The sequence below is a fragment of the Lycorma delicatula genome, chromosome 2 (genome assembly GCF_047948215.1).
Source record: "Lycorma delicatula isolate Av1 chromosome 2, ASM4794821v1, whole genome shotgun sequence".
Lineage (NCBI taxonomy): Eukaryota > Metazoa > Arthropoda > Insecta > Hemiptera > Fulgoridae > Lycorma > Lycorma delicatula.
In genome coordinates this window covers 117,787,423-117,810,326 of record NC_134456.1, presented here as the reverse complement: position 1 = coordinate 117,810,326, position 22,904 = coordinate 117,787,423, and the positions used below count along the sequence as shown (strand labels likewise).

Here is a 22,904-nt window from a genome sequence, read left to right as displayed (position 1 = left end):
TTATTGTATTTCTGTTATTAATAAAAAAAACTATTATCAAAGTAATTTGTATATATTTATTTTTATTTTACAATTTTGTAATTTCAATTTTTTTTAATTTTTTAACAGTAAATTTTGTTTTAACAAATTTTTCACATCACCAAAAAAGAATTTGGTTTTTGTTTACATTAAATAAGTACTTTTCTGACAAATGTAGTAATGTACTGTTTCTAAATAAATTTGAATCTTTTTAATATTTCATAGCTTTATTCAACTTATCTTTCACCATTTTGCTCAGAATTAAATTCTATACAAGTTTGTATAGAAGTAAATAAATGTATTATATGTTTATTACATGTTTAACAAGATTATTTTACGTAAAAAACAGGGTTTTTTACCCCAGTTTATTGGTTTCACCTCAGATTTCTCAAAAACTACTGCAAGTATGGTTCTGGGACCTATTCTATTCAATTTTTCAGATCAAAAACCATAAGAAATCACTAATTCTGTTCATTAATTAATGTTCTAAAAATTTCAGCATAACCTCACTTCACCAGGGTAGCTGAAATCCAAGCAAAATCTTTCAGTAGCCATAACTGACAAACAAAGCACTTTAGGACATATGTTTATATGAATTTTTACCATTATTTTGAGAAGTAGAACAGGCTATAAAAGTCCTATCTGTACTTATTGCTTACTGCATTGATTTTTTTTTAAATTATGTGAATATTAGTCTCAATATTCTGATTATGGTTCATGAGCACCACCTTACCATAATGAATCGTAAGACAGAAATAAATGTTATGGCAGTTGAAATTTTCAGTCTGTTTGAACTATTTCATATAAATTATTGTATTTAAAAATCACCGAATATATTTTTAGTTCTTGATTTGTTTTTGTGATTGCTTCTAGTTTTATAACAATTTTAATCTTTTTTTATTACCTCCATTCAGTTATTTATTGAATACTATCAGTATATTATAAATTCAGCAATCAATGGTGAATAAATTACTGTAATAAAATTGTAATATGACCCCCTCCAATTTTATAAATTGAAAAAGTATTTAAGATTCAAAGTAATAATAAAAATCTGACTTTACCTTGCAAATTTCCTTCATCCATTAAAAACAAGCTAAAATATGCTAATAACTTTAAAAAATATTAGTGCAAACTGTAATTCAGTAATTAACTAAAAATTTTCACATTAAATGTTTACAAAGAAATTAATTAGTAAATTATAAACTAAAAATATAATGAAAATACAAATAAAACTGATTTTAATTATTTGATGTTTTATTAAAAATATTCGTTATCCATCTAGATCTTCATCATAAAGTCAGATGTGCTTCAAACACTCAAAATTTCATTATAAAATTATTTTTATGTCTGTACTATGTGAAGAAAAAAGACATTCTGTTGATTGTAATCACTTCCGTAGCTTTTTTTAGTTACATAACCTGAATATCTTATTATCTTTATTTTTGGCTACAATGAGTCCATCAGTTCTCTATTTTGTCATTCCATCAGAGCTTTCAAAGCTGTTCTTAGGATTAATAATCTGAAAGTTACCAAATTAAGGGTGACAGTGTCTTAATAATTAATTACAAGAACACAGCCTTTAGAATTAGCATGAATCAAGTATTTGTGTCTTCTCACTGAAGATATATATATGTGGATTCAAAGTCATACGTCATCTTTCATTTTTCATACTTAAGTTGGTCAGAAGTTCAACAAATCTCAAGATGAGAGAAACATTTCTGTATTTTCAAAATATAATTATCTTTTTACCTCTTAATAACAAGAATTTCATTTCTGAAACAAAAGAAATATTTGTAAAACTGCAATAGTGCAGCTTGTCCAGATTTTCTTATGAAACTTTTTTTATTGGCTATTGTGTTATAGTTAGACTTTATATTTTATTTATTCAATTTTTTGTTTGTGTCTTTTTTTAGATTATATGACTGGAACACAATGAATAGAAAAGACGTTAGAGATATTATTAAATTGCAAGCCTCCAATACCCAGTTAGAGTTTCAACAGAGAACAAAGGAAGTTATTGTGCAGTTTGCTGAACAGGTATTTTTAAATAATAACTTAATTTTAAAAATGTATAACACTATTTATATTAAATACATATATCTGTATTAATTATATTTAATTGGAAGTCTTTTTAAATTAAATTAGATTTATAGTTATTAGTACCTTTACTTTTTGGTAACAAGTTCAGTAAAACTTGTTTTTATCAAACCCAGTTTTAATAATTTTTGGCTTGTAATGTCATCTTTTGCCTTTCCTAAAAAAAATTAAAAATTTAAGTCTATAACTACATCATTTCATTTTAAACATTTTTGTATAACATCATTTAACCTTGGGTTAAAAATGATGTTGTACAAACATCATTTAGCCTTACTAGCTATTTTTCAAGGATTAACTATTTTTCAGAAAAAAGTGAGAACTAAAGGATAAATTAATGTTTCTGCGTGGTTACAAGTCATACAATGTTTAGCAATTGGCAGTTATAATAATGACTAGAATACATGTAGTTTGTGAAGATATACTATACACATTTCTTGACCAGGATGTTTCTGTTGTACAATTATTATAATAAATCAATTAAATATATTCCTTTTATTGTCAAGAAATGTGCTTAGGGTAGAATATAATTGTTATTTAAATCATTAACATTATTAATTAGGTGCATGTGTGTGTAATGTCAATCTTTTTTTAGCAATGAAAAATATGTATCAAAAATAATTTGTTGCAATTTATGTATTATTTCTTGATTTCCAAACTTGTTAATTTAACTGAAGGCATATGTTTATAATAAATGTCTATTTTCAAAAAAAAGTAACTGTAAATAAATTACAACAAATTTTTATAATGCCAAACAGTGGCCTGAAGTTAAATAGCTATAAATATAATAATAATAATAATAATAATAATAATAATAATAATTTCAAACAACAAATTAGCCACCAAATACAGTAACAGAAAAACCTAAAAAACTAATACCAAAAATCAACCTTCGGGTGATTCCACATCATCAGGCGGTATATAATTCCACAATTATATCAAAAAACAAAAAAAGAAATAAAAACATAAAAATTTAGAAAACATAAACCCTAACAACCACAAAACTTGAACAACACAACTTCACTGTCAACTGGAATAATGTAAATTTATGTCACGCAACTACGTTCGTAAACATTTTTACCAACTGCTACAACCGTAGTTAATTCTTTAATTTAGAATTTGAAGAATTTTAATTATTAAAATTTTTAACCATAATACTTGGTGCTATTATGATAAGATATGTAATATCAGATAATATATCTGGTAATATCTGTAATATAAGAAATGTATATTATGATGAGATATGTAGATGATATTTTGGTCATATATAATCCAGTTATAAATAATGAACATTTGATCATTTTGAATAAACATAATAATTATAATGATAATTTAAAATTTACATGCCAAATGGAAGAGAACAGAAAAATACATTTTTTACATATTGAGATTGAAATAAACAAAAACAATGTTATAGAAATATCATTTTATGGAAAATGCACAACAGAATTATAATACGAGTCTATCCATTGGAAGTGACCCAAGTGGTGGTTGCTTGACCAAAAAAAAATTTTAACTTACCTGCTTGTTTCCTACATGTCTCATGACCTTAAAACTATTTTTTTTTTTTTTTTTTATTTTAGCAGTTACCGTGCACACAGCTATTTTTGTGATTGTAAGGGTTTATGGAAAAAATCATAACTAAAACCTATTGGTCCTGGAAGAATCAAACAAAAAGTAATTTATTCATATTTTCTCAATGTAAAAAAACTTGGTCCAGTGGTTTATTAACATATTTCTCTTCTTTCTATGAGAAAATTGCCAATAAAATTGAACATGGAAAACTGTGAAATTTCACTTTTGGTAATTATTTTCATTTTTAAAACTTTCAGAACAGAAAAGTCACTCCCTAGTTATAAAGTAAAAGTAACTTTGGGTTATTGCTGTAGACGTATAAGGTAATAACAATATTAAAATTTTTATTTTTCTCAAATCAAAATATTCAAAATCTTTAAAATATGTAAAATCTTTCCAACATGTATTCATTCAAGTGCTTGGTTAGATCCACATTTATTCACAAAATGGACCCATGAAAATTTTATTTATATGTTGGATGAAAATAATGTAAAACAATTTTGATTTTAATAATGCGCTAACATCATTCAGATAAAAGTGAACAAGTTAATAGGGGTCTTTGTGCTCTTTTTTTCAACGCAGCTTAATTTGTCATCTAATTACTTGATAAAGGTGTATTAAAAAACACAAGTATAATTACAAGTGACAAGAAGTTGATTGGAATTGTATTTCTGAGCCTAAAAAAAATTTGTTTACAAAATCTTTGAAAGAGCGTATTTTAATCATTGCTTTTTGAAAGCTGAATAGTATTTCTGTCATCCAAAAAAAAACGAGCAAAATTGAAATTGCCAGATTTGAGGAACCTCTAATAAGCCTTATAAAGATCTACCAGTTATCAGAAATTTAACACAAAAAGAAATAGGTATGTGAAAGATTGATGACAAACAATACAAAATGATTGATTACTGTTTTGTTAATCCACTGCGGCAACATAATAATAGCAGTAGTGATGATTATAAGAGTATGATGATGACTACATAGAAAATCCACTCAACTAATATTGGCCATAGAAACAGCAATTTTATATTTACCAGGTGCAGTCGTTAACACAATTAACTTAGTGAACATGGAACATCATGACAAATCAGTGAGGAACCACATTTTTAATAAAATAACCTCTAAATGACTTATTTAAAAATTAAAACATGTGTCACAAAGTATTTTGTCTTTGTTTTCCTATTTTGTGTTCAAAGTTCATTTCATTATTATTCTAAGTGAAAGTTGTATATAGTTTATGGTTATAAATTATTGTATTTATGGTTTATAGTAATGTGTGTGGTTTGTTATAATTAATTATAGCAATATATTTTTTTATTATTTAAACACCTTTATAAGTAGCATTTTTTTTTAATGTCATTGTTAAATTTGTTTTAGGGATTAAACGCAGCCTTGTTCTATGATAACCCAGATCCTAGAAGTTATGTTTCATTGGTGCCAACTTCTGCTATTACAGGTGAAGGTATGGGAAATCTTCTGGCCCTTGTAGTTGATTCATGTCAGAACATGCTTGCTAAACGATTGATGTTCTCTGAAGAACTGCAGGTAAAATTCCAAGATTTTCCGTTGAAAATAAACAATTTTATGCTGACATTTTTTGTACAGAACTCTATATTGTAAGAAATATATTTTTAGTTACTGATCTATTTTTGGGAAGGTCAGTTACATATTATTTATGTATATCAATTATGTATGATTTACTTGAGAGGTAATGTGAATGTGTGTGTGTGTATGTGCATCGATATATATTCATATACACACATTCTTACGATTCTTATGTATTTTTACTATGTAAAAATACATTTTTGCTATGTAGTAAGATGTGTCATTTTTTCATCAAACTCCTTAGTTTCGTACTTAACATTCTGATCTCCACCTGCATTCCAGGAGTCAGTTGTTGCCTAGACTGTCACCCTGTATGTAGTTCTGCTTTCATTTCCACTTTTTCAGTCTTTCTGCAATATTAATTCCACAAGAGAAAGATTTACTACTTTTCTCACATTTTCTTTCTGCTACTATCCTCATTGGGCATAGTAATAATATGGGCTTTAAAACTACCTATTTTCCCTTTACAACATCATCTCTCATGGCACCTCTGATTAGCTGTTCACTACATCCAGGATACTCTTGATTCGTCACATATATTACATTAAACTTTGATAATTAGTTTTAGTAGGAGAATGATTTTTTAATGTTCTACTTTTAAATTTTGGAAGACTTTAAAATTTTCCCTGGAAGATTTTTAATTTTCCCTGCAAGTTTGCCGACATCATTTTTTCTGCTCCTACGTTTCATCATTTCATTAACTCCACTTTTCACCATAGATTTTTTGAGGGCAACTCTTTGAAAAATCTCCACACTTCCTGCAGATGAAACAATCACTGACCTTTTACCATACAGATAGCGTAAACACTCTTGAACTTCATACGAGCATGTTCCATTCGTTATGTCGTGCAGCTGCTGATGTTAAGTAAAAAGGTGTCCACTGCAGCTGAAGCTTTGCTCCAGCTCTAATCCCTTCAGGAGGAATAAGCAATCAAAATGTTATAAGTACATCCAGACTTAGGCATGCCTTATTTTAGCCACCATAGCTCACAGACCAAATGTTAGTCAGTAATCTGTGAATACTTGGACTTCTTCTCCTACTGTGTTGATGATAGAATTTAATGCCATTAAATGTTCTGGGGTCTAATGGCTCAAATCAGTTATTAAAAGTTTATGAAATTGACAAATTTATCTCCATGGAGTATCTCAACACTGGTTGATGCTACAGCAGTTCCAGTCAGTTTTAGTTGACAGACTATTTCTGGTCTTGAATTGTTAAATTTTTGCTCCTTGCAACCACTTCCAAATTTCGAGGAACTCCCAGACTAAAGACCTTCAACATACTTTGTAGTACAATATTAATCCTAGATTGGGAAGGACTAGGTGCTCCCATAGCCATTGTCTTCTTCCCAGCATTTTAAGCTCATTGTTCATCTCTGCTCTTTCATGGTTGATGGTAATCTTCTAGTCCAAAAATCCTCAGTGGACCAACAATTTGTAGCAATATAATAACAAATCACTATTGCCTCAGTTCATCGAATGTTTCTTTACATTGTTTTTCATTAAAACTCTGTTTAATTGCTAGTTCATTGAGGGATTATTTTAGAGTTGTAGATTATGTGATCATTGAAACCACAATAATCATATAATCGACGTTTCTAACTAGCTTAATCCTATTAACTTATTGCTATTAGAATCAACTCTGTATATATATGATTTGACTTTGGGTTAAAGCCTATTGGTGACCCTTGACAACATTCACAATCTGGGAAGCAATTCCGACACCAACTTGATGAAGATTTGACAATGGTTTAAGCAAACCATCACACCACTAAAGAGTTGATATTGCACCTAAATTTAGTCAAGAAATTTAGCCAATAAATTCAGTCAAGAAACTGAAGAGTGTAATGTATACAATTAATACTAAATGTACTATATTATATTATTGTGCTATAAGAAAATACAGCAACTAATCGAATTATGTTCAATTTTAACAGTGAAAGTTAGACTTTACTCTGGTACTTCCATTATTGTATAACATTATGGTACTGAATCTCCTTGTACTAGATAATGCTACTGAAAAATAAATCACTGCTAAAGTTCATACATTACCCATGAAAATATATATATATATTTATTTATAAATTTCCATAGAAAGAAATTAACCAGTAGTTGTAATGTAGTGTTAGAAAATACTCTAGATTACTCTATTTTGAATTCAAAGAGTTCAAATACTTTAATAATCCTTGAAAAACAGCATCTCCATTAAATTGAAAGGTGCTTGTGGATATATATTATTCGAGCATTACAGTGAAATTTTAGCGTTTCTGTAATAGAGAGCCTAAAATACTTTGATTGCTATAGGAATTATGGAAGACCAGTAGTCTTTTGTTTAACAGAATAACGAAATAGTATTTATTATAGTTCTTTCTATAACAGAGTTCTTTATAGTCCTGTCATAGAGTGAGTGAGTGAAAATTAAATTTCTGGCTTTAGAAAACGAGATAAAACGTATTTTTATTTATATTTGTAATAAATATATTTTAGAACTGTAATTTATTGATTTAGTTTTTGAATAGTGTGACTACTCATTTAGTTAATAGCAGACACTTTTATGCTTTGGCTTAACAGTTGGCTTTTGAAAAATGATTTTAAAGGTATATGTTGAGATTAAGTTAGCTGATTAAGTTTTAAATAAGATAGCCTTACGGTAAACAGAAGAGAAGATTTTTAGCAGAATTTATAAATAGTTCTAGTAAGTCTCCTGTTTTGTCTATAAAATATTTTTGCAGATTGGGTCACCACCTTGATTAATGCCATTTTCCATTTGTTAGAGTAATAATAAGTCGTTTTAGCTATGTTTGGTTGAATTTCCTTTTTTTATGGTTATTTTTTTCATTTTGTGTTCTCTAACATGAAGCGCAAATTAAAACTTACATGACAGCAAATAAGCTTTTATTTGCTTTTACTTTTTTTTGTGTATTGAGAATGAGTTTACAATTTAAATTGTTTATTAGGTCATCAAAGTATTTGATATGTTTTTATTTTTATAGTATTGTTTTGCCTATTTGGTAGTTTTATATTGGATTTTATTTATTTTATACTTTCATTGGCTGATATTTCATTGACTTAATCTATATTTTTATTGAAACAGGCTACTGTGTTAGAAGTAAAAGCAATTTCTGGTCTTGGAACAACTATAGATGCTATACTAGTCAATGGCTATTTAAGAGAAGGTGATACCATGATTGTAGCTGGAACTGATGGTCCAATAGTTACCCAGATAAGGTCATTATTAATGCCACAGCCTTTAAAAGAACTTAGAGTTAAGGTATGTATTATCATAATCATTTTCACCTTTATTCACGTTATTATAATTTAATTGATACTGTTGTAGATATTGCTAAAATGTAGCAAATTTATTAATTTCCATTCTCCTGGTATGCCATTCCCATTTCCATGCCATTCTCTTGGTGTGAAACATAATGTATAATGATTGTATACAATTGTACTGATACTGTTTTTTTTTGTGAAAGTGGGAGAAGAAAAATAACTAAGTAAATGTAGTTGTTATCTCTTATACCGATACTGCTCTTGAATACTTAAAATATTGTTTGTTCTGGTATTGTCAAATACTGTCCTGAATGCGTGATTGCATTAGAAGAATGGGGCTGAAAAACATTTCTGTCAAACACTGTGAGTTTTCAATTTTGTTTGATAACTCACTCTTTGTGTGTCAGTTGATTTTAAAAACATAAGTTGTCATTTTTTTTAGAATAGTGATGTAATATTTTAGTTAATAAAATGTATTTTGAAAAAACTAATGATTATTGAGATATAAAAATTTGATATGGCTGCCACTTTGAAATTTCTGAATATGTTTATACCTTCTTTATTATCTATTCAAGTAAGTTGATGGGTGTATGCATGTATACACGATATAGTGATCTCTCAGTTTGATCTTGAGATATACATTTTTTAAAAAACAAAACTTTAGATAGAAGGATAATGAAGGGAAAGTTACCTTTGTTTTTCTTAGAACATTTTTTTGATAATGTAGAATCCAAAAATGAATAGCCAGGTACACTTTTTTTGTTTTAGCCTGGTTACATAAACGTTATTTTTTTCATTTGTAATTAAAAATTGCTTTTATTTTTTTTTTATTGATAATATAGTAAAATTTTATAAAATTATTTTTTGAAATTTATTCTTGTCTTAACTGAACAACTTAAATTGAATTTGTATCGTCAGTTTTAAAAGTTTTGTGTATTATTTATAATTATTTTTTTTTTTTTAGTATGATTTTTAATTTTATTTCTTTTGGTATGATTTTTTGTAGAATGCATATGTAGAATATAAAGAAATTAAAGCTGCTCAGGGAGTTAAAATAGCTGCTAAAGATTTAGATAAAGCCATTGCAGGTAATTGATTTTTTAATATTGTTATATAGTTAAAAAAATATTTAGATTATAATTTTTCATCTACTTATATATTTACTTTATTTTTGGTTGGTATTTAAAGAATAACCATTATCTGTCTCCAGTCAATTTGAAAGCGGAGACAAATACCCTTAAGTTCTTCAAGTGTATTTATATAAATAGCTTGTGTGTGTCATAATGTTAACTAATTCTTAGTTGAAATTTACAAAGTTCACATTAAATTAGACCAAAATCAAATCAGTAGTAGAAATTAAACAAAAAATAGTCACCTAATCATAATAATTGAAATTATCATCTTTTACTAGTTAGTTTGTTTATTTATTTGTGCTGCAATCTACTTAACAAAAAACTTTATCCTTTTGAGTGAATAGTGGTAATTCTCCAGTTCTAGGAAAAGTTCAAAGGAAGATGGAGCTTTTCACCATAAATAAGACAAAAACTTAATCATCATTAGGCAGCAGAATTAAAAGAAGAACATATTGGTAGACATCATGTTTTCTAAGTATTTAACATGGAATTATCTTGTAATTTTCATCAAAACTGGAATTTTTGTAAAAGTATTTTTTTTTATTTAAAAAGCTATAGAGAACATGACTACCCTGTACTTTCTATATCCTATTTGTAGAAATTCTGAGAGAGAAATATACTAATAGAAGAAGCCAAATTAAAGCAGTAAAAAATTGGAAGTTAATTCTTTGCCTTATTCTACAACAAAAGTTTTTGCAGAATTTCAGAAAGTAGATTATGATAAGTATATTAGCAGATTTTCTGTGTAAATTTCTACCAAAGATGTTACAAAAATAATGCATATAATTACTATGTAATAAGACTATTTATATAATTTTTTGTAACTGATTATTTTAAGAATTGGATAAAAAATTGTAACAGTAGTTCATAAATATTAAAATTACTCAGTTCAACATTTACTGACCTTACAAACTTGTTTATATTTGCTCTTTCCTTTCCAGATTATATGATTTCTATGATTTATTGTAACATTTGAATTCATCAGTTAGTTATAAATTTAAATTTGAATATACAACAATCTATTTGAAAGTAATAAGAACCAGTGTGGCTCAATTCGAAGGTTATTAGAATTGTGTAATGGGTATAATTTATTATTTATAGTATCAGTAATCAAAAAACTTTTGAAAGTCAGTCAAATTTTTTAATTTAAACAACTATTAGTTGTGCTTCTCTTTTAAATATAAAAATATACATATTTTATATTTTTATCTCTAAAGAAAATATTACACTGTGGAACAAATTTCAACTTTTTCTGCTTCCTGAATGAAAGTTGATATTTCTTGTAAATTTTTATCTCCTGAATTGAATAAATTTTCAAAAATATTCTATCACGTAAGGTTTTAGAGAAATAGTCATTTTACTTCTTACTGAATTTAGCATATTTTTAAAGTTAAAGGCTACTAATTTTGGGAGTTTACAATATTAAAAAAATAGAGTAATGTTTTTTTATATATATGAATTAAAAAGCATCTAATTTATGTAAAAATAAAAATAAAGTGGATTATACTCTTTTTACGTTACATTTTAAGGTACAGGAATTGAAAAATTGATGTCTGTCTGTAAACTGAACTGGAATTTTTAAATGTACATGCCTAGATGAATAATTTTCCGTGTCTTCCTCTTGTATGTGTATACAGTATCTCTTTTCAGCTGCCAACAGTAGTCTGCAAGCATTACCGGAGTCCATTTTCCTTGATAACAATGTTCCATGTTTGAAATTTCATACATACATTTCATACATGAAATTTTACTAACATCTGCAAGTTTCTTGGAAAAAAGTGTACATGGCTATACAGAAAATGCATCTTTAAAGACATATTACATCTCTTATTTTTATATTCCCAATCATATTGTCAATTATCTCCCTGTAATTAGGTGCTGTTTTTTTTCCAAGAACGTTATTGGCAGTGACTTGAATGCTTTCTGAGTTTCCCATTCTGTTCCCTGAAGCAGTGCATCAAAATGTACATCTTTCATTAGAGCTCTTATCCGGGGCCCAATGAAGATACCTTCCTTGATTTTGACATAACTAATTATAGTAAATTTCTCTTGTAAGTATTGGAATTACTTTGCTTTTGATTCATGGCCTTCACATAGCTTTTCATCAACCAAGTTTGATATGTAGTGTAAGAAAGATTACTTTATGTGAATCTACAAGTGGTTCTGTAAAATGTTCTTTGTCCCAGGTTCATAGTGTTCACGCACAGGCTATTCTTTCAGATTGTAATGGGATGTTTTTGCTCTGCTATCAGACTCGCATAGGAAACAGTTATGCTTTGTATAACCAAGCTGCATTCCGACAAGCAGTGCTATGACTTTTAAGTCACCACATATGTTCCATTGGTAAGTATTGTAATTTACAGAATCAAGTAAAAGTTTCATCATCTCATATGACTCCCATCATATCTATAGCATGGAAAACAGGTACACTTGGAAGCACATTTCCTATATGAAGTAAAACTCCTTTCAAACTTGCCTTGGAAGAATCTATAAACAGTTGCTATTGTTCTGGTTTATATTTGGATCACAGATATTTCATAATTATATCAATATTTGTGCGCAAAAGGCCATAACCCTTTGAAGAAAAGAACAGTATTAAATGCTTTTGCAGTTACGATAAACAGATGTTTTGAAATTTTCCTGTAGTAAATGCCATTTCTTTAGTCTGGACGTTAGGAGCTCTGCTTTCTTTTTAGGTAAGTCAAGATCATGAAAAAAAATTCAGTTCCATCTGAGAAATTAGGTGTAGACCTCATACTGGTAGCAAATAGTCCTCAACATTTTCAGTGACTTGATCCGTTTCTAAAGTCTCTGATCCTTCACTTCGGAGATCATCTTCTGATGGTTTATTCAGAATAAATAAAGTTTCATCATGTGATACAGGTCTCAAAGCTGATGGTATATTGGGGGTATGTGATCAAACATTTTGTTTTGAATGTATGTCCAGCAACTTGTGTGAGGCAAAAGTAACAATCTGAAACATGATCATGGGGTTCCTTCCAGATCATAAAAAAAATACAGATCTTAGAAGATAGCCTGTGGCAATAGAAAGGTGATGGCTTATGCTGCATACACTAGATTTTCAGGTATGGGGTTATTGTCATTGTCAGTGGTTAGGTGGTGATTTAGGTGATTAGGTGGTGACTTGTGCCCTGAATACTTCCAGTATGCTTCTCTGCCCTTTAGTAATGATACGCTTGAAAAGTACTATAAAAAGTTTCAATTTTTTTTTTCGTTTTTAAGTTAATGTTTAGAGATTTTTTTTTTCATTTTATGATTTCTTCTTTGCAAATGTTTATTAAATATGTTATGTCTTTGGATTTGATCATAAGTCACCACTCCATGGCAGAGTAATATAGCCTTTTCATCCAGAAGCTCTTAAGTTCGAATCCCATGGATCCCATCCAATGCAGAATGGCATTTTGCTTACGCTACAGATTTCTATATTTTCACAAACAAGCTTCATGCTTATGTAATGAATTGATTGAAAAAAGTTTTTAAGTTAAAAAATTAATTTTTTTACTTAGATTATTACATCAGACGTATAATTCTTTAACTTAATATTTTATCTCTTTAACTGCAGGGCTTAATCTCCTTATTGCTCAGAAGCCAGATGAGGTTGAAATATTCAAGGAAGAAGTTGCTAAAGAATTGAAGAGCGCACTTAGTGGTATTAAATTAGCTGAGCGAGGTGTCTACGTTCTAGCATCAACTCTTGGTTCTCTTGAAGCTCTTCTTGAATTCCTGCGTACCTCTAAAATTCCAGTAAGTATTGTATTTTTTTAAAGTCTGTTTTCTGGTAATATTATCATCAAATTTTAATTTTAACATGTCTTCAGTTTACAGGATTTTCTTCATAGCCATTTGGCAATATCCAATTTTCAGGTCAAAGAAAGTGGAATTTTTTTTTATTTTTCAGACAATGATACAGCACATTGTTCATTTTACTATGATGTATCCTACAGCAGCAGTTTCAAGATATTTTTTAAACCACTGCATAAAATTGTCACCATTCACTTCATGATACTCTTGGGAAGATCTGGATTCAAATATCCATACCGTTCAAAACCCCATTTTCATTTCCCCTGTGCATTACTATTAATTGTTCACCTTTTCTAGCCATGGTTTTCACTCCAGATGACAAAACTTTCAAAAAAGCATCTTTTACACTTTTTTATTTCCTTATCCATGTATACCATATATGTCCCTCATTAACCCAAGTAACTACTAAATAATACATTTTCCTACTTTCATGAAATTACATAATTTCTCTTAAATATTCCCTATATTATGAAATAAAAATTCATTGATTCTAAAACATGATGTAATGTACTTCTAGAAAAATTCAGAATCCATTCACAGCATCAGGGTTCAAGATAAAAAGCTCATTTTTGAAATAAAATGAACGAACATTTTTGTGATAGTGATTGTAGTAAAATCATCCAATTTTTCAATCTTTTTCACACACTTTCACTTAAAATGTGTGTGAAAATTAATGGTAACACTGCTAACATTGTTACCATTATTTTTTTTTTAATATTAAAAATTGTTCTTTTGTTAACGCCTGTTGCACTGCTTTCTTTCTGAGCAATGTCTCTTTGCTGCAGTTTCAGAGTTATCTTGTTTTAAGGTAATATATATATATATATATGTTGTGATTATTACTTCCTTGTACGAAGTAAAGGAAGTATTGAGATCACAAAAAATTTCAAATTTCAACGAAAATATCCATTTTGACTCTGTGTATGTATGGTACATGTGTATGTATGGTACATGTGTATGTATGTAATTCGCATAACTCAGAAACAATTAGCCATAGGATGTTGAAATTTTGGATTTAGGACTGTTGTAACATCTAGTTGTGCACTTTCCGTTTTGATTATAATCAACTGAACCCCAAAAGTGTAAAAATTCAGAAAATTTGGATTTTGGACTTTTTCTTAACTGCAGTAATAAGCCCTCATTTGAGAGCTTTTCAATTATATATTTTATTTTCATTGGTTCCAGTGTTATAGCCAAATTAAATTTTAATTAATGATCTTATAAGGGATGGCACATCGGTTCAAATCCGACTTCATCTCCTTTTCTTTTTTTTAAATTTTTTTTTTAGTTTAAATATATTGATTTATTAATAATTATTAACTTCTGATTGTAGAAAAGTTTTACAATAAATGGTAATTCAAAATTAACAAAAAAAAAAATATTAAAAATATCAGAAGTTATTAATGAAATAAAATTTTATGTACTTTTCATTTAAAAAAAATGTGTTTATTTAATTTAACAGGTGTAAAGGAAGTCATGTGGTATCCACATCAGATTTTTTTTCAGAGTTGCTTGAGGGTTTTCCCAGTTTATGTTTCACAACAAAATCACTTATTGTTAAAAACCAATTGGCACAAAAACACAGTGTAAACTGACATTTATGAAAATAACACTAAATAAAACTGTTATAAAAATGAACTATTAAACTGTATTATACCATACAAAGTAATGTGATAACATAGACTGAAATGATTTTTTTCACTGAACTGAATAATCGTGTGAAACATTACAAATGAAGTTATCATTATTAAACATCAATAACAACAGACTCAACAAAATATTTAATTGCTTATCATTGACATGCCATGGCACCAGACAAATGATAGTTTACAGTACATTACTATACGCGTAAAGCAATAATTGCACTTGCACGTGGAAGTGACAGAATGACTCAGCTTAAACTACTGATATTATACATGTGAATTCTAATTTATATCTCCTGCATGGTTTCATGAGACAAGGTTTAGTCTCTGATATTTTTCAAATAATTCATTTTACCTTTTCAAACCTGATTACCTGTATATTCAAACCTGATTAATCTGTATATTTTATTAAATGGCTGAAGACCTGGAATTCAAAACCTTTATCCCATTTTAGGAAAAAAGGTTGTTATTTTTTCATTTAGAGATGAAGTACCACCTAATTAATGCCTAAAACAAATAGGCATTAATCCCCCCCCCTCTCTCTCTCTCTCACTCTCTCTCTCTCTCTCTCTCTCTCTCTCTCTCTCTCTCTCTCTCTCTCTCTCTCTCTCTCTCTCTCTCTCTCTCTCTCTCTCTCTCTCTCTCTCTGTGTGTGTGTGTGTGTGTGTGTGTGTGTGTGTGTGTGTGTGTGTGTGTGTGTCTGTCTGTCTGTCTGTCTGTCTGTCTGTCTGTCTGTGTGTGTGTGTGTGTGTGTGTGTGTGTGTGTGTGTGTGTGTGTCTGTCTGTCTGTCTGTCTGTGTGTGTGTCTGTCTCTGGCTGTCTATGTGTGTGTGTGTGTGTGTGTGTGTGTGTGTGTGTGTGTGTCTACATTATGTTTTATGCAGCAGAAGTAGGAAAATTAATTGTGAAGGATAATTCACAAGAATAAAGGATAGTTCACAGGGTTGTAAGCAATTTATTTTTTCAGAAATCGCTTATTTTTTGTCTGTTTTTAATAGTACTGTATTAATACTTCAACATACAGATACATTATACATACTTATACATACATACTCCACATTCAGATACATTATATATTATTAGACAATATGACTAAAACTAGATATTAGAAGAAAATGAAGGCTTGTTAATTTGATTTGATATCCAGAAATATGTTCTTCTGATCCACTAATAGCATCATTCAATACAATGATATTAATCACCAATGATATATTACTAAATAGTAGCATATAATTTTTTTTTTATATTACATGTAAGTATTTTATTGTCCAAATCCTAGTTGAAACTTTGGGTAAGAAGTCAATTCTTGGTTTGTCTGAAGATGATCATTGTGATATGATTGTAAACTGAGATAGTATCAAATAGAAGAAACCTAAAGGCAAAAAAGTTAATCTTCAGATGACAAATTTAAATACTTAGATATTTTATTTGACAGCAAAGAAATTTCCATTGAATGAATCTAATGTAGAGTAAAACCTATCAATTTTTATTGCTATAGGTTTTTTTTTTGTGAAACATTTATGGAGCAGGATTCACCATGTACTTAACACCAGGCTTTGGTTCCTTTTTTCATTCCAATTATGGTTTTTATAGTTCCAGTGCATTATCATTGGGCAGTATAGTTGTCCTGAAATATTTGGTGTAAAACATTGTGTGGGGGGGGCACACATATGTTTGTTTATTCACTCTATTCTCCAAATTTATGTCCCAGTGATTATTACAAGTATCTAAAAGAACTCCTCTTAAAGAAGCCCTAAAGAGGTCACTTCGATCGTTGTGTTACATTATACACTTGCTGTATTGAAATGTAAGGGATATACTTTAAATAAAATACAACCAATAATTACTTGTTTTCTGTTTAATTCCAAGTTGTCTATATGATTGTTTATTTTAGTGAAATTAAACTTTTTAAGATTCATACATTAATCTGTGTTTCCTTCATGCTGTCTAAATTCCAGTTAATCTAATCATAAATTTAATACACATTTTTTTATTTCTGTATGTTATTTTATTTAACTGGCTACCACCTACACTTAAAATACAAATCTCTGCCATGATAATGACTTATTATAGTAACTTTTAATAATCTGTGCATTAATGTAGTGTAATTGTCAATTTGATTTAATTATTTGAATCAATTTATTATTGATTTTTCCTGTTTCAATCTACATTTATTTAGTCATAACTGCCAATTTTTTTTTTGTGGTTACCTTTAAAACTACTACACTCAATTTTATTTTAAAATATTGAATGGTTATGTATAATGTATATTTTTCATAGTAATTTATCATTTTTTTTGTCGATATAAACTTTCAAGACAAATTTACAAATTTTAAACTTAAATTATTTCCATTAATTCCTGACTCCAGTAACTATACTGTTCATGGATTCCTTAATTCAATACTACCTCTGCTGCATGTGCAGATCATTTTTATTTCCTATATAAATTTACGTTCTGTAACATAACCTCTCATTTCACTTCTGTTTTAATATCTCTGTTAAATTGTTTTATTCGTTTAATCTTATATAAAGACCCATACCATTATGTCAAATTATTTTGTAAAATATTATTTTTGCACTTGCTGATTCATATATTTCTGACATTACCAGATGTGTTACTTAATGTTTATGTGAAATTTTTTAAATATATTTTTAATTATAAAATTTTGAATTTTTATTTGTGTGTAATATTTAAAGGAGTAGTAAATTATATAAATCATCAATATATGTTGTTTTGTCTTTTTTGTCAGTTTTTTCTGGAAAAGATTTAAAAGTATTAAATATTTAAATTGCTGAATCACTAATAATAATGATAGTAACTAATAGTAACAGTACACAAATTAGGAGTTAATAAAAACCATTCTAATGGAACCAAAGCATCTTAGAATAATAGTTATATTAAGATTGCTCTTTATTTGTAAACAAAAGGGAAGATTTTTATTTAAAAAAGAAAAAAAATTAGTTTACTTACTTTGATTATGAAATGAAGCCAGCTGGTTGAGTCTTAAACTGTTGAGAACATCATGAATAGGATATATTTTTAAATTAGAATGCCTGCAAAACAGGATTAGCAGGGATTAAACAAGAAGGGGAACTAAGAGGAAATTTATATGCGATGACATGGTTCTTCCTACTTATTTATCTCTTTCATTACCTAGTTTGTTACAATAAAGAATCTGATAGATGTGTCTCAGCTGCACAATTTATTCGCAACTAAAGAGAGCTTATGCTTACAAACCTTGGGTTATGTAATATAATATTATTTTTCGTGTGATGTATGTGCATACGCGTGTTTGTGTATTCAATGTTGTAAATCCTAAAAATTTCTTGAAAATTTCTATAAAAGTGGATGATCTTACAAATCCTCTAAAAGAATAAAAAGAAATCAGCATATTCATGTATAAAGCAAGCTTATTACTTGCAATAGTCATAAAACATGGTTGAATTTTCATTAGTATGGAAATAAGTAAGTAAAAAATATAATTTTTTTTGTAACTAAATTTTCAATTTTGTACCATTTATTTATTTTTACCTTGATGTTTTTTTTATTTTTAATATTATTATTGAGGCATTTTATGTTACCATTAGAGTAATTACTGTTAATTTTATTATAGACATATGTCTCAGGCCCTGTTTGTCCTTGATATTCACATATAACATCTAATGTTTGAATAATTAAAAAGAGAATAAATATTTTGTAGTGTATATATACACCTTTGTAAGAATACTAATGCTTATTTTAAAATTGTTTCATTATTCATTAAAATGATTTTATATGCCACATAATTATAACTGCTTTATCGTTAATTATATTAAATTATAATAGATTCAATGATATTCTATAAAATATGAAAATACAATGGTGGATCAAAAGTAACAAAATAAAAACAGTTGAAAAAATGGAAACTTTATTAATGGTTTCAAATAATTATTTACTTTATTTTTCTACATAAGTACCATTTCATTCCAAACATTATTGATCGTGAAACAAGCTTCTTCAAACCCACTGCATCAAATTTTGCCGCCTGGGATTGTAGCCTCTTTTGCACCGAGATTTTCAACACTTCACTTTCCTCAAATCATTGAGTATCAAGCCAGTTTTTGAGGTATAGGAAGAGATGATAGTTACTGGGAACAAAATTAGGTGTAAGGGGAATAATCAGAAATCTCCCATATGAATTTTTGCATTGTTCTGTTGTGCATGCAGCCATGTGTGGATGTGCATTATCTTGATAAAGAGCAATTCCTGATCTCAGCATTCCTCATTGTTGGTTTTGAATGGGACGACGCAGTTTAGATAGTGTTTCACAATAGACATTGTGATGTAATCCATGAAATCAATCAAAAGTATATCCTTTTGATCCTAGAATATAGTGCATGATTTTCCTTTGAGACTGGGCTTGTTTGAATTTTTTCATTTTAGGTGAACTGGAATGATGTTACTGCATGTATTATTGTTTCACTTCAGCATTGTCTTATGAAATCCCTGTTTCATCACCAATGACGATATGAAAAAAGTCTCCTTTGCAATTAAAGCAGTTGAGAAAAATACATGCAGATGTCATTCTGTGATGTTTGTGAGCATTTATTAACATTTTCTGTATCTATCGTCACACACTTTACAATAGCCTAGAGTGTCAGTCACGATTCTCAACAATGTTTTTGAAATTTATGGAAATTCTAGAGAAGGATTGCTAATGGAATAGCTATGATTTTCTCTCGCTGTGACATGTTCAACAAGATTGTCAGTCAAACACTAGGCCTGCCACTTTTCTATTGGTGAACATTTGAATGGCCTTCCTTAAACTCACGATACCATTGTCTCATTTTTTCCTTCATTCATTGTGGTAGGCCCATATGTTTCACACAGTTGATTGTGAATTTCAGCAGCATTATGTCCTCTTGCATTTAGAAATTTAATTGTGATCGAACTTCATAAATGGAGGATATCACTGCACTCATTTTAACAAATCTGTCTCATAAAGGTAAACAACAATGAACTGACAGCAATGTGGTAGTTACATGCCCAAACAGACCACTTAAAGCTTCTGTACCTGCATGAACCAATCAGTGTTTCCAATCGCTTTTTATAACTCATCAGCCTTTACTTTTGAACCACACCTCGTAAAAGATAGAAATAAGGGTGCAGTATTACTTTTAACTGTAAATATTTCTGTAGTTATGTCCCAGAGCTATTTATTAAAAAATATGTTCATTTATACTTTTGCTATACTTTTTTTTTATGAAGAAGTTTAATTATACTAAAAGTCTGGGTGTTTTTTTTATTAAAATATTTCAATAAAATTTTTAGTTCTTTGGATTCAAGATCAAAATTGGAATAAGTAGTCCAATTATCTTATTTGGCTGATAAAGTGTAGTAGTACAAGAAATTTATTTTTGTGCAGAAATTCAAATATTTCTGGTCTTTGTATTTCAGAAAATTACTTTCAAACTTAATCTGCTGTACTTGAAAGGTTTGTTTTCTTTTAAATCAGTGATTGATAATTTTTCATGTGAAGTAATAATTACTTTTCCATTTTCCATTCAATAGCTGCAGAAGGCTAAATTAAACCATCATTTAATCCTTGCAAATTCAATTCATGTATACAACCTCTTCATGGGTTATTTCAGTTAATAATAAATAATCTCAGAGATAATATTTATATGGCCTCAATTATAGTAAAGTATAACTTGCCATAAGACCACCCAAATTCAGTAATCCTAATCATAATCAGTAATCTATGTTAACCAGTTCCTCATATATGGCCTCAATTAACTTTAATAAACTTAACAACCACCAGTATTTTTTTTCTGGGTATGATTGGGGGGGCTCATCAGGAGTAATTTCTGATAAAAATTAAAATCTTTTACGTGTAGACTTTTTATAAAATCATTGTAAACAGTTAAAATATGTTGTTTTTTTCTTTTGGCATCATAAAATTAAATATACTTTCAGTTTTTTTTTTCTTTAATGAATTAACAATTTTATTATAAATAAATAAAAGTGTGTGGAAGTATCTTATTAATAAATACAAATTTTGAAGTATTATATAAATAAAAAATTTTTTTACATGTGGATGAGCTGGACAGTTGTCAATGAGCAGCAGTCTTTAATTCACAATCCCATTTTTGTGACCAATACATGAAGATATCACTTTTCATTCAAGCTTTCTTGTACATAATTGTTTCGTACATAACAGGAAGCAATTTCAAACTTTTAAAATATCGGGGTTTAGCACTTTTCTGGCTGTAACCAGAAGTTTTTTTTTGTCAGTTCCAGTCACATTTGTAACAATTAGTAATGTTCATCTTTCTTTTGATAATTTTCCACCCGAACATGTTTCCCCTTTAAACCGAAGGGTTCTTTCTGGCGTCAATTTAAAAAAAAGACAGGATCAGCATTACAGATTTCTTTGTCTGAATAGCCCTCTTTTAATTTTTTGGCCAAATGGTTTCAATCCATTTTTCTGACACACCAGTTGAAGCTGCTGTGGCCTCGCCACTTATTCTCTCCAACACTAATGTGATGTTGACAGACTCATTGTATGCAAACTTAAGTTATTTCATGTGATTTACTGAATTTTTCAGAAAAATCATTTGCCTTAGCTTGCAATGTAGGGTTGCTAATAGGGAAATCACTAGTCCTCTGGTATTTAAATAGTATTTTAATCATTTTAACAGTCTCAGTCTAAATCATTATGTTGAGTAGTTTTTTGGTTTCATAGAATTTGTTTCAAAATTTTTCTTATACCTTTTCCTCTATTGAGAATGTTTTTCACTAACTCAATAAAACCATTCTTGAATGAATTACACAGGATAAGTAAAATAACATACTGTACCCACATGATATGATACGCTCACAGCAAAAGATTAATAACAACTGAATGTGAATATTTCAGTTTACAATAATCTGGTACAGGAAGAAGATTAAAAAAAAAGATCTAAAGTACATATGTAAGAAAAAAGGAGTTGTCAAAATATTTCTGTAGCTACAATGTAGATCTACTACATTACTGATGAGCCACTTCTGTCCGTCATTATAAGCAACAAAATGTTGCATTGCAGTAGGAAAAATAAATCATAACTGATGTCATTATAAACAATGTACATACTGTATTTATGCATTAACAGCATACCAAACTAACCAAGAGACAAATTTTTGGTCACTATATCTGATATGTCATTATATCCGATGTCACTATAAATACTTACTGTATACAAAAAAAAAGTTTTTTTTTAATTTTATACAAATTCAACATGTAAAAGATTTTAATTTTTGTAGCAAATTACTCCTGACAAGCCCCCCAATCATAGCCAGGAAAAAATCTCTGGTGGTTGTTAGGTTTATTTAAAGTAAGTTAAGACCACCTGAGATAATCTTCCCTTCTGTTAGTCAATCAACCTTCAGAATTGATCAGGAAGCATATCATGTGATAAAAATCTTTCAGATTTCTCCTGTCTAAGCACAGGAGATATTGAGGAAATGGATATAAAAGCACAAAAGTTACTTTTAATTTTGCTTGAAAATTATTTTACAACTGCATTTGATTTTCAAGACTCCCTTGTTTTATTAGTAATTGAGTGAATATTGTACTTTTTCAAGTCTGGCAAGACTGATGGTGTAATGAATTGTTATAAATGAAATGTTAATGAATTATATTATTGCCTGTAGTATTTATAAATAAAATAAAAGATTTTAATTTTGTTTATGAAAATATAAGATTAAAAAAGTATGAGCTATTTT

At 28.6% G+C, this 22,904-nt stretch overlaps 1 protein-coding gene across 1 annotated transcript in view; it reads left to right on the top strand.

Moving 5' to 3' along the window:
• The window catches only part of eIF5B (eukaryotic translation initiation factor 5B), a 203,637-nt gene that overhangs the window by 58,145 nt on the left and 122,588 nt on the right, over positions 1-22,904 (top strand). The window contains exons 13-17 of the mRNA XM_075356156.1: positions 1,932-2,055; positions 5,062-5,229; positions 8,384-8,560; positions 9,569-9,650; positions 13,279-13,460. Coding sequence (XP_075212271.1) covers positions 1,932-2,055; positions 5,062-5,229; positions 8,384-8,560; positions 9,569-9,650; positions 13,279-13,460 — 733 coding nt within the window. The remainder of the gene's footprint in view (positions 1-1,931; positions 2,056-5,061; positions 5,230-8,383; positions 8,561-9,568; positions 9,651-13,278; positions 13,461-22,904) is intronic.